Source organism: Anomaloglossus baeobatrachus, chromosome 8 (assembly GCF_048569485.1).
Source record: "Anomaloglossus baeobatrachus isolate aAnoBae1 chromosome 8, aAnoBae1.hap1, whole genome shotgun sequence".
NCBI classification, from domain to species: Eukaryota; Metazoa; Chordata; class Amphibia; order Anura; family Aromobatidae; genus Anomaloglossus; species Anomaloglossus baeobatrachus.
The window spans coordinates 157604172-157617451 of record NC_134360.1 but is presented as its reverse complement, the minus strand read 5'-3'; the positions used below and the strand labels follow the sequence as shown (position 1 = coordinate 157617451).

The 13280-nt window shown below is 41.7% G+C and overlaps 1 protein-coding gene across 1 annotated transcript in view; it reads left to right on the top strand.

Annotated features, from left to right (window-relative positions):
* The window catches only part of NR5A2 (nuclear receptor subfamily 5 group A member 2), a 115616-nt gene extending 102697 nt beyond the window's left edge, over positions 1–12919 (top strand). The window contains exon 7 of the mRNA XM_075320954.1: positions 10504–12919. Within this exon, the coding sequence (XP_075177069.1) occupies positions 10504–10751 (248 nt within the window). The 3' untranslated portion in view covers positions 10752–12919. The remainder of the gene's footprint in view (positions 1–10503) is intronic.
* The last annotated feature ends 361 nt before the right edge of the window (positions 12920–13280 follow it).

The following is a 13280-nucleotide window of genomic DNA, read 5'->3' as shown; positions in this document are numbered from 1 at the left end:
AAAACCCTTCTCTGAGGGCGTTGTAAGAAGAGTTGCTCCAGATTAGTTATTTTAAAAGTATTTCTTTATCTTACTCACTTATAAAGCTATATTAATTCCACTGCACTTTACAGATGTGATCATCACTGTCCCCATTGGGGCTCACAATCTAGAGTCCCTATCTGTATGTCTTTCAAGTGTGGGAGGAAACCCATGCAAACACATGTGTGGGTAGGTGTTGTCTTGATGGGATTTGAACCCAAGACCCCAGCGCTGCAAGACTGCAGCTTTAAAGGGAACCTGTCAGCAGAAATGTCCCCTAAAACCTAACAGATTCCCCCTCTGCAGCTCCTGGGCTGCATTCTATAAAGGTCCCTGTTATGATTGTGCCCACTTTCTGACCGAAAAAAAGTGTTTATAAAGTTGTACCTTTTTGGCTTCTGATTCTGTAAATCCGTCACGGGGGCGGGCTGCCTGATGGCCGTTATTCTGCCCCCTGGTCCTGTATGCCGCCCCCATCGCTGATTTCAATACTTCTGGACGCCGCCCACTGCTCCAGCCATCCCCGCGCATGCCCAGTGCCCATCTCTCGGGGATGAGCACTGTGCCCAGCGTCACGTGCACGCAGGGTTAAGATTATGGGCGGTGCTGTGATGTTTATTCCTAAGCAACCGCCCATAATCGCGGGACCGCGCTTTCGGTGTAGTCACTGCTCCGCGCTCTTCCCATCTATTTCCTGCCTCGGGGCAAGATGGGAAGGAGGCGAAGTGAGGTCAGCAGCAGCGCGCTTGCGCAGAAAGAAGCAGGCCGAGGGGGAAAGCGCGGTCCCGCGATTATGGGCGGTTGCTTAGGAATAAACATCACAGCACCGCCCATAATCTTAACCCTGCGTGCACGTCACCAGCGGTGACGCTGGGCACAGTGCTCATCCCCGAGAGATGGGCACTGGGCATGCGCTGGGATGGCTGGAGCAGTGGGCGGCGTCCAGAAGTATTGAAATCAGCGATGGGGGCGGCATACAGGACCAGGGGGCAGAATAACGGCCATCAGGCAGCCCGCCCCCGTGACGGATTTACAGAATCAGAAGCCAAAAAGGTACAACTTTATAAACACTTTTTTTCGGTCAGAAAGTGGGCACAATCATAACAGGGACCTTTATAGAATGCAGCCCAGGAGCTGCAGAGGGGGAATCTGTTAGGTTTTAGGGGACATTTCTGCTGACAGGTTCCCTTTAACCACTGTGCAACTGTGCTGCCCATTATACAGTGCTAACCACTGAGCAACTGTGCTGCCCATTATACAGGGCTAACCACTGAGCCACTGTGCAAGGGAATGTAAGTGTTTACTAAACCAGAAATTCCAAAAGAGCTGATAGATAGATCCTCATTATTGATCATATTAAAGGCTTGTTCATATGAGCATATTCCCGGTCGGTATGCTGCAAATGGACTGCTCACAGACACCACACGGACCAATGCAAGGGAATGTGGCAGTTCAGATAAACTTTTTTACATATGGATTGATGGGTCGCTTGTGAAAAATTACAATATGCTCTACCCTCATCCATTTTTTGGATCGGACATGTCCATTAACCTCAATATGTGAATAAATATGTCATATAGCTGTCAATACTGGTGAAAAATAATTAGTTTTTTTTTCCTGGATGAAGAACAGACAACTTTATATAAATACACCTGATCCCAGCCTAAGACATAATTATACAATCATAAACTAAAGAAAGAGATTTGTAGACACCACGTTGGTTTTTCCTTTTAATGACCACCCTAGGACCTCTGGGTTATTTTACGCTTTAAAACGTCTGAATATTTCAATTTGCCTAGAAGCCATAAAGAGACTACAGAATCTAAGAACACCGGGTCAGCATATGATGAAATATCCTTAAAGTCCTCTGGCTGCTTTTTTACTATTAAAATAAAAGTTCTTTAAAAACACATGACCATTCGAACTAATAACTTGTTAGAAAACTTCCAGATATTTTGTGACTTGAAGAGTGCCAAGATTTTGCAGAAAGCAGTGGGGTATATATATCTTCTTACACCGGATCACCCTAATTTTCCTTCTATAGTAACTGTCCGATGAGGCTTTTCGCACGGCCATCTTCGTACACGATTCCTTTTACACGATGAAGCCATCTTTATTACACTGTGCCATCTTTATTAGGCTACTAATTGTAAAAGGGTTAATGATGTATTTGATTAGTGGATATCAATTGGCGACCTTCACAGCTAAATAACGCTGTTAGTTTTACTCCATTAAGAAAGCTAAGCAGTGCCCTGATACTGATATTCTGTTTAATTAGCAGACTGAATGCTTGATTACAATAATGTATGCAGGATAGTCTGGGTGTGTAAACGGGGAATCACTCTGCTGTCTGCCTACGTGTAATATATTCAAAAGGACCTTAGGGTCTGCTGTTCAATAAAGATGGAAAAATATACATGGCCCCTTCACGCGCTCATTCTGAGGTTGTTTTATGAAGAAAAAAAAAAAGTAATTAGTCCCTGAGTGAATAAACCGGATTAGATTAGATAAAGCTTGTAAAAGGGAACCAAAAGGATGTTTTGCTTAAGATGTTACTATGTAAACTTTGCATTTTCAAGCAAATATTTTAGTTTGAAGACTGCCTGACATGGAAGTACAACATCCTATGTCTTCAGGATCCTTTGCCTTCTGCTTATACCTGTGTGTATGCTTATGGTTAGTATATCTATAGGGACAGATCACCATTATATGTAAGTAGCTATTGAACCCATTCTATGCCCCGGTGTTGATGATTTAGCATCAGAGTCGGACTTTGTGAGTGAGGTCTTTTTTTCGGACTATAAGACGCACCGGACCATAAGATGCACCCTGGTTTTAGAGGAGGAAAATAAAAATTTTAAGCAAAAAATGTGGTCATGACACACTGTTATGGGGCGAGGATCTGCTGCTGACACTGTTATGGGGGTAATGTCCCCAAATTCTCTAATAAGGTACCCCACCTTGGTAATTATCCTCCTGCCTTATATAATCCCCATCCTTTTATATATATATATATATATATATATATATATATATATATATATATATATATATATATATATATATATATATATATAAATAAATGTCCCTCATCCTGGTATAGCCCCCATCCTGCTATATACTGCCATCCTGGTATAGCCCCCATGCTGCTACATAGCGCCGTCCTGGTATATGCCCTCATCCTGCTATATACCCCCATACTGATATATATACTGCCATCCTGGTATATACCGCCATCCTGGTATATACCCCCATCCTGCTATATACCCCCATCCTGCTATATACTGCCATCCTGCTATATACTGCCATCCTGTTATATACTGCCATCTTGGTATATAACCCCATCCTGGTATATACCGCCATCCTGGTATATACCCCCATCCTGCTATATACCCCCATCCTGCTATATACCCCCATCCTGCTATATACCCCCATCCTGCTATATACCTCCATCCTGCTATATACTGCCATCCTGCTATATACTGCCATCCGGTTATATACTGCCATCTTGGTATATAACCCCATCCTGCTATATACTGCCATCCTGCCATATACCCCCATCCTGGTATATACTGCCATCCTGGTATATGCCCTCATCCTGCTATATACCCAATCATCCTTCTATATGGCCTGCATCCTGTGGCACACAAAAAAAATAAATGTTTATGCTCACCTTTCCTGACTTCAGTAGCGCCGCTGATCTGTGTGGAGCTGTCACTATTCCCTGCAGCATCGCGATGTCATCCTGTCTGCCGGCCCGCTGATGTGTGTGGAGACTAGCGGTGTGCACAGCGATGACGTCATCCCTGTGAGCACCACTAGTCTCCACACACAGCAGCGGCCGGCAGACAGGATGACATCGCGATGGTGCATTTAACAGTGACGGGTGAGTATACCGTACTTATTCACTGCGCCCCGCGCTGATGATGATGCGCGGGGAGCAGTGAATACAGCCGCACATGATCACTCCAGGCTGTAGTTGCCAGGGGTGATCACGCGGGACGGCTGTTAATTATGCGCACATCCCCCGCCCATCTGTCAGCGCCGGCTTCAGCGCTGAGAGATGATGGGCGGGAGGAAGGGCGTGCATATGACATGAGCGGGCCCACGTGGTCACGGTAGGCGCTGCTACAGCCTGCTCATGCTCCCGATGGCCCGCTTCACCACAGCACCCTCATTCCCCGCAGCCATGCCCTACATTCAGACTATAAGATGCACCCCCCACTTTCCCCCAACATTGGGGTGGGGGAGTGTGTCTTATAGTCCGAAAAATACGGCACATTCTGCACTGCAGCAACCACCATCATCCCTATGGCCGGCGCATGCGCAGTGCTATGTTCACGTTGTAGTTGAATTCTTCCCTAAAATGGGGCCAGAGTCAGTGTGTGTGCATACTGCATACCGCCAAATCCGGCCCCATTTTATTGAAGTCACTGTCTCTTCATATAACATCTGAAACAAACTGGTGACTGGTAATATTTACAGACACAGTGTCTTTAATAAAATGACGCCGGAGTTGATGGTATACGCACAAGCTAAATCCAGCACCATTTTTATTGAAGAATTCAACAACAACGTGAACATAGCATTGCACACATGCCAGCCAAGCAGTTCGATCCCAGCTTGGGAGAGAAGAACACATTATGTAGTGAATATAGTGAAGGAATGAATGAATGAATGAATGAATATACTGTGTATATATACTGTGTATATATACTGTACATTATATATATACTGTGTGTGTATATATATATATATATATATATATATATATATATATATATATATATATATATATATATGTATTGGCAAATAACAGAGAGCAGCAGCATGTGTTGGATGGCACAAGTGACGTCAGTGAATTGGCCACGTGTGTGTATTGCCAGATAACGGAGAGCAACCACGCACACCCTTGTGGTCGGCGCAGTGACGTCAGTGACCTCCGCACTCCTGTACCTGTTTCAGCAGATCCTCCCCTCCTGCTGCACGGGCGTCCTGCTCTGAGACAGCAATGCTGAGAACCTGCGCTCCCTGGTGCACACAGCCAGTGCCCTGCACCACAGTGCGCTGGTCAGCAGCCTGCGTACAGGCACAGCCATCTTCAGGTCCCAGATCACGTGATGTCAGCATGCTGCTTACCTTCCTCACCATGACTCATGTGGTATGGGCAGGATGTTCCTCACCTCTCCCCTCCCTCATGACACTAGTGTGGGCGGAGAGAGGTGATGACAGGCGCATGCGCAGTGCTGTGTTGATGTGAATATAGCACTGCAAGCTAACTCGGCTTAGGACAGAATGGTGCATTTAGCATAATATAGTGAATATATCAAAGCCTAAAGGTTTTCTGCCCATAAACGAGCACCGATCAAGTATATGCAATTTGTTCGGCACTCATTTATGGCCCTATGCACCAGGGCCAACAAAATTGCATGGGGACAGAACAATTGTTATATGAATATTCTGCCCCCATACAGTTTGCATTTTATGGAAGCATATCCCAGGTATACACTTGGTGATGTGCTGATAATAACAAAGATTTTTACGATGGTATGAATGATTCAATTAGCTGGCAAATAATTAGCATGCTTACATATGCCAATGATCGGCAATGATCACTTGCCAATTATTTGCCCATTTAAATGGGCCTTAGTTCCACCTAGACACTAAATGCTAGTACCAATCCCAGTACCTTGTTCCTATTGCTTTAAAAATAATATGACTCCCTTTTGCTACCTTAGGAAAATTTAGGACACCTAAGGACATTTGGATGGTCACCTGATCCAGCTAAACGCAGCGGGTTTGACATGATGTTAATGTACAGCATGTAGCCACCTTATCGGCTGTAAATAATTTCAATTCCAGTGCATATGCTTTAATGATACTGTGTTTTTCCAAAAATAAGCCCTACTCCAAAAGTAAGCCCCAGCAGGGATCTTCAGTATTTTTGGAGCAAGGCTTAAATATAAGCCCTCCCCTGAAAATAAGCCCTAGTTGCGGATCAATAATGAAGTGTCCGTGCAGCGGTAAAAAGTTACAGATACTGCAGGACACTTTATTATAGACAGCAGGCACCCCACAATCACACTCACTTGACATTGAGCGGCAGGACCTGCAGTGATCATACCCCTGCTCACATCAGCTCTCACACACACACACACACACACACACACACACACACACACAATCAATCAGATCTCACACACACACATCCGATCTCACACACAAATATCGGATCACACACATATTCATCAAATCACACACACACAAACATTGCATCACACACACATCGGATCGCACACATACTCACCACATCCAGCGAGACTGATCTCTTCCCGCTGGCAGAATCCTGAGAGGCTGTGCGGTGGAGCGCAAGGACCTGCCACAACAGGACCTGAGGACACACGTGACTTCCTCCCATTATTCCCTGTGGTCGGAAGTGCTGGATGTCATGTGATGTGATGTGATGTGTGTGTATATGTGTGTGTGTGTGCGTGTGTATGTGTGTGTGTGTCAGCCAGAAGCAGGGGAGGACGTCGTGCAGCACACACCAGAGATCACAGGAGGACCTGGGAGCCATGTAGATGTCTGGGTCTGGTAAGTATGAGTCTCCTGGGAAGTGGGGGGTCTGCTTTTTTTGGGAAGTAAACTTACCCCTTAACCGTGTTTCTCCAAGAATAAGACCTCCTGCAAAAATAAGCCCTAGTTGTTTTTAAGGGGGGCAAAAAAAATATAAGACAGAGTCTTATTTTTGGAAAAACACGGTAGTAAGAAAAGTCCGGCTCACCGCAATCTTTACCTAGAATTCTCGGAGCACGGAATTATCTTTGATGAAGGGTAATTTATTAATTCTACTGACTTATACAGCGCCATTAATTCCATAGCACTTTAGAGACGTGATAATCACTGTTTCCATTGGGGCTCACAATCTAAATTCCCTATCAGTATGGTCTTTGGAGTGTGGGAGGAAACCGGAGAACCGGGAGGAAAACCCACGCAAACATGGGGAGAACATACAAACTCCTTACAGATGGTGTCCTTGGTGAGATTTATCCAGCTTCATGAGAATTTTTTTTTTTTATTGGAGATCTTATCTTTACTGTAGATGATGATAATAATAATAATAATAATAATAATAATAGTAGTAATAGTAATAATAATAAGGTCCAGGAAGGATAACCAACGTTAAAATCAGTCAGTATTCATGGCACTCTCGACGCGCTTCTGGTGTGTGAATACCCTTAATCATGATCAAATAAGTATATCCTTTAAGCCTACATCTCTGGACACTGCTCTAGCAGAACCAGAACATTCAGAACCAGAATATTTAATTGCATTTGTTTTGTTAATGACGCTTTATATTTTGTCCCAAGCTGCAATACTTTAGAAGGTATTTCGCCGTTGAACCTTTTGATCCGCATACGGATTTTTAAAAGAAATGAGGCAGAAAAACTTTAAACTTCTATGAAAAATGTATCTTTTAATATTCTCATTTTTTACAGATAAACTGTTTGCCTCATTGCAAAAAGATTGAACTGTATACACTGAAAATATATTCTCAAAGACTGAAAAAAATCAATTCAAAGTTAAATCTTAAGTGCTGTGCCTGTACAAATATGTTTACAAATGCAAATGTCTTGTTTTGGATGCGGTGGCACTTGACTGTACTTAACCAATGAAACATGACATTGTCCTTGATTCACGATCGTCCTATAAGAGGTGACACTTTAACCTTCCACTCTGCTCACCTCGGATGAGGATATATTGTCTATTCGATATAAAAATAAAAATTCATGAGAATCTTCTGCAAGGTTAAAGGCCAGCAGTCCATCTATTTTCCACCGATGATCAGTCACAGAGATATATATTTTAGGAGGTGGTGCCTTGTGAAGATCATTTTGCTCTCCAGCTGAGTGTAGCAGATGGTTCATTAGCATAGTCTTGGCCTGTCCCAGGATTTCGCTATCATTTAGAAAAATGTCTCACGGAAACAGGACTTCTTGTCTTATTTTATTAGAATTAACGGTGTGGCGGGCTGGTTTCTAAATTCACCTTGGGTCAGAAAAATTAATCCGGAATGATATGAATTGTTCAGTGCTCTGGTTTAAAGATAGGAAGGACTCTGGAGACTCATTAGGCGACCATATATTATATTCTGGCTCTGAAAATCTACAACCTTTGTGTCACTAAAGGGTTTGACCTTGTTCTATTTAAGCTATCCTTGATTCTGCTTGATTGAAGTTTTATAAAGAGTTTCTAATAGAAACATACCTGAGCTATTTTGTGTTTCATCATAACTCTCACTATCCCATAAGATGAGCGCTATCAACAATTAATACAACCCGCTTCATTATTGTGAACCGCACATCGCGGGGAGCAGAAATTGGAGGATTTTCATGTATTTCATTATGGGTTATGTTTCTCATACGTACATGATTGTTCACAGGTAGGAGTTATTATACAAAGTGAAGAAATACAGACAGTGATCAGTTATTAATGCTGAATGGTTGTGACTTGCCACTTACTACTATACACAAATGTATTTTGTTAGCACCTAAAGGGATGAACTCATCTTAAGACTATTAAGGCAATAATAGAGGGAGACACCCATTTTTTAAGCAAGGCACAAAAACACCAATAACAAGTGCTTCCTGCTCTGCTGGACCATGTCCGTCAGTGTATTACATAGACAACCTTTCATTGTAGAAATGTATGTAACTCTACATTTTCCCTTTGGGAAAATTAGCAATTAAAGAAAATAAACTCTTGTCATCCCTGAAGAAGCAAATGCAGCGAAACACGCCTTGGAGCGGTGGTGAGGGGGATATGCCATATCATGCAATCAGGTCACTTTAATCACCAGAATATAATTGTTGTTTGTCCTTATTCATTTTTATCTATAAAATTCCTATTTGTATATTACCTGGGATATTGTTGATATATACACCTAATATTACTATTATATTATGGTATATATAACAGGAGCAAAAATAAATTACGTATTTAAATTATTTATTTTATCATGTTTAACAATCATAATTTCTTTACAGCTGCCATATATTTCATTTTTGCCTGGTTCCCCTCCAACTATTTTTGATCATGTTCTGCCATGTTATATATTAATTATCTGGCCAATTTTTAGGTAAAATAAAGATTTTTTTTTCAGCGTTAAAACATTTTATCATTTAGTTTTGCTCTTTCAGTAGTTTTGGGGTATTTTTATTCTTAATTGGGTGTATTTTCATTTAAAGTCTTCTGTCTGCTTGGGTTCTCTTGAGCACTGTTCTCATATTGATTGTTTTGTCTATGATAAAAGTACACCAACTGCAAAATAGTGTCTAGACTACATTAAATGTTACTATTATATGTCTTATATAAGAATTATTATTATTATTATTATTATTATTATTATTATTATTAATAAAAAGGAACCTGTCAGGTGCAATATGCACCCAGAACCACAAGCAGTTCTGGGTATATATTGCTAATCCCTGGCTAACTGTCCCAGGCTTTACTAACATACATACGGTAAAGAAATGTTTAGAAAAAGTATTTCTAAAGATCCCTTATGATATACTAATGAGCGCAGGGACTAATTGCAAGGGCGTCAGTGCCTGTGCTCATTTTGCCCTCTAAGCATGTTAGCACGGCCACAGGGGCGTGCTGACTTGCTTTTCAATGCAGCCTCACCAACGGTGACACGCCTACCTGTCCATTGCTACAGCCTCACACGCCAGTCTTGGGAGTGTTGCATATGATCAGAAGTCCCTGGCACTTCCGGTCATGTGCACTAGACCTCTCTGAACCCGGGACGCATACACTCAGCTTCATGGTGCGCATGACCAGAAATGCAGTGACCTCATCATGCGCAGTGCCCGGCGTCTGAGGCTGTAGCAACAGACAGGTACATGCGTCACCGCTGGTGATGACACTAGCAGTGATCATTGAATAGCATGTTAGCACACCCCTGTGGGTGTGCTACCATGCTAAGAGGGCGGAATGAGCGCAAGAAATAATGCCCTTGCAACTAGTCCCTGTGCTCATTAGCATATCATAGAGGATCTTTAGAAATACTTTTTCTAAAGATCTCTTTATCGATGCTAGTGTATACAGGGAGTTAGGCAGGGATTATATATAATATGCACCCAGAACTGCTCGTGGTTCTGGGTGCATATTGCCCCTGAGAGGCTCCCTTTAATCAAGTATGCTGAACTTTGAATAAAAATTGAAAACTGGATTACATAATGGTGTCCATAAAAGTGCAGCCCGTGTAATAAGAATGTGTGATAAGGTTGCATGTTACGTTATGGTGAATTCTTCATAGATTGTAGGCACGTACACTCAAAACTTTCACTCCACTGTCATCCATACGTGGGTCCTCTGAATTGTAAATTACTGTGAAATACATTAGCACTATATGAAAATGATTATTATTAATTATGTCAATAAGTTTGCTAATTAGTGCCTTTCCTCTTTCCGCTCTAGATGTGAAGAACTTGGAGAACTTCCAGTTGGTAGAGGGAGTTCAGGAACAAGTCAATGCTGCTCTTCTGGACTATACCCTGTGCAACTACCCACAGCAAACAGACAAATTTGGGCAGCTTTTGCTACGGCTGCCAGAAATCCGTGCAATAAGTTTGCAAGCAGAAGAATATCTATACTATAAACATCTCAATGGCGATGTGCCATGTAACAATCTTCTCATTGAAATGCTTCATGCGAAAAGGGCCTGACCTCTCTCGAACTCACCTTGGATTTCAGCACAAACCTTTACAAAAGACTATTTAACTTTAAAGACATTTTAAAAGTCAAAAAAGGTATAATAATCACATTTCTTAATAGTAAATACGTGATGCATCAGGGTATTTGTATTTCAAACTGTGAATAACATTACATATTCCCCAAAGGATTCTGCACGGGACACTGCCTGAACTCAACCTCGCCCAATGGGAGGATTCCAAAATGGTCGGTCCATTGCTTCTAAAGAGAGATAAAAGAGAAGGCTGGAAAGATAAATAAAAAAAAATGAGAACAGAACAATTCCTTAAAAAGCTACTTAAAACCCTTAAAGTCATTATATAGTTACACCGAGTATGTCTATGCATTTCTATTTCGGAGTGTTTTGTTCAATGGTTGGCCAAAAAAACAGAATTCAAACCAAAAATGTTCATAGAAATATATGGCTATAAATATCTGCATGTGGAAGACTATACATTTGTTTCATGGTGGCCTTGCTGGAGAAGAGGCAAAATGCACAGAGATGCTCAGTATAACTGTGTAGAGAATAGGGCATCTATCCGTATAGGCTGCCTAAGGTCAACCTTTATGGTTAACCCTAAAACACAAAGGTTGTTTGTTTTTTTACTTAAACAGAAGTTGTGCATTCAGTGGGATACTACTGTGTTGCTCATGTGTACTTTGCACTGTGTTCGCTGTATTTCTTATTGTTACAAGCTGTTTGTTAACAGTTATGGAGATGGCAGTGCTTGCTCTTTCTCTTTCCTTAATGCCATCCAACCGTCAGAAATCAAACTCTTCATTGTAAAACAAAGAACAAAGTTGTGTGTATTTCATGTTGTGCTAGCAAATGTTCAATACCTGTATTGAAAATGTTCACAATTGTGTCACTGCTACTTTGTGACAGCATTCTTCACATTTAGATTTCTTTTATTAATATATTAGTAAGTTTACTTTAATCTAAATGGTACTAGTGGAACCGGGCAGCACGAATTGTGTATTTCCAAACAAAACCCCAAATTGTACTGCTCATTTAAATAATTAAGTTTATGTTCTCTCTGCTTTTTGGTTCAATTTGCCTATGATTTGCCTTTATTTTGTAATAATTTTTCTGCATTTTGTCATTTTCTGTTCAGCTTTCTTAAAACTCCTGTACAACCTGTAGTCATGAAAGTAAAGAAAAATGATCGACACTTGCCCAAACACCATAGCTCATTCAGCCGATAGCCTCTCTGCTTTCACCTTACACATGAATATTTGGTTTGTATGAGCGTTCATGTGTTCTCTATCGGTAGAGTAGAGTCAAGTGGTCCCAATAAACCCTAAATGGTTCACTGTTGGCTCTGAAATCAGCAGGTTCCACCAACACTAGTTGGCTTACCAGATGGACTCCCAAAAAAAATATAAAAATAACCTTTTCATTAAATTATAGATTTAAAAAGATTTATCACCACCTTATTTCTGCCCAGTGGTTTCATTTATTGAATTACATGCCCAATAACAACCACATGTCTGCCGTGGCATTTTTGTGACAACACTTTCTATGCCCCCCCACCCCCCAAAAAAAAATAACAAGGATGCTCATTGTAGAATAAATCTTGGTTCTATAAAGAAGGATTACTTTAGATATATAGGTATATTCTTGAAGATGGTTCCCACGTTCTTGAATTTTGCTAGTTTACCATATCGTAGGCATATTTAGCTGCTTCCAATCCAGACAGTCACTGGCTCTGTTCCCTCTAAGCTGTGTGTTCTGGAAAGGAAATAGTCAAAACAACAAAGGGTAGAGGATTAACTTACCCAATAACAGCTCCATTTGTGTTGGGGTTGCTCGCTGTTAGCACCGCTCATAGCTCAGATATAACTATGGTCACTGGCACATCCAGGCATTTCTCGAATGAAAGATAGAACCCAGGAAACAGCTCTGGTGGTTTCAGACTCTCAACAATTTTCACCAGACTTCTGTTATAAAACTCTATTTTGAAATGTTTGCAAAACACTGTGGAAAAGGAGCGCAATAGGGTCTTACCCGACAAACAAATGGGGTATGATTCACAGAGGTTACTCACCAAGTGTGGTTGTGACAGTCACAACCACTATGCAGGCATATGAAATAGGTCAAAGGCAGCAGTCATCCCTGTAATGGATAGTATAGATGAAGAGATGGATGTTTGAAAACCGCGCCAAAGACCACTAGTGCAGGAGATGGATTTAACGTGACTTTATTCCATATTCAGGTCTACGCGTTTCAGGAGCGTCCGCTCCCTTCCTCAGGACAATACAGGCACAAGCAACATCAATTGATTTTGATGTTGCTTGTGCCTGTATTGTCCTGAGGAAGGGAGCGGACGCTCCTGAAACGCGTAGACCTGAATATGGAATAAAGTCACGTTAAATCCATCTCCTGCACTAGTGGTCTTTGGCGCGGTTTTCAAACATCCATCTCTTCATCTATACTATTTTGAAATGTTGTCACTTTTACGCCTCCTCCGTCCAGCTCTGCCAACTTTTCAAATGGTGGGGGG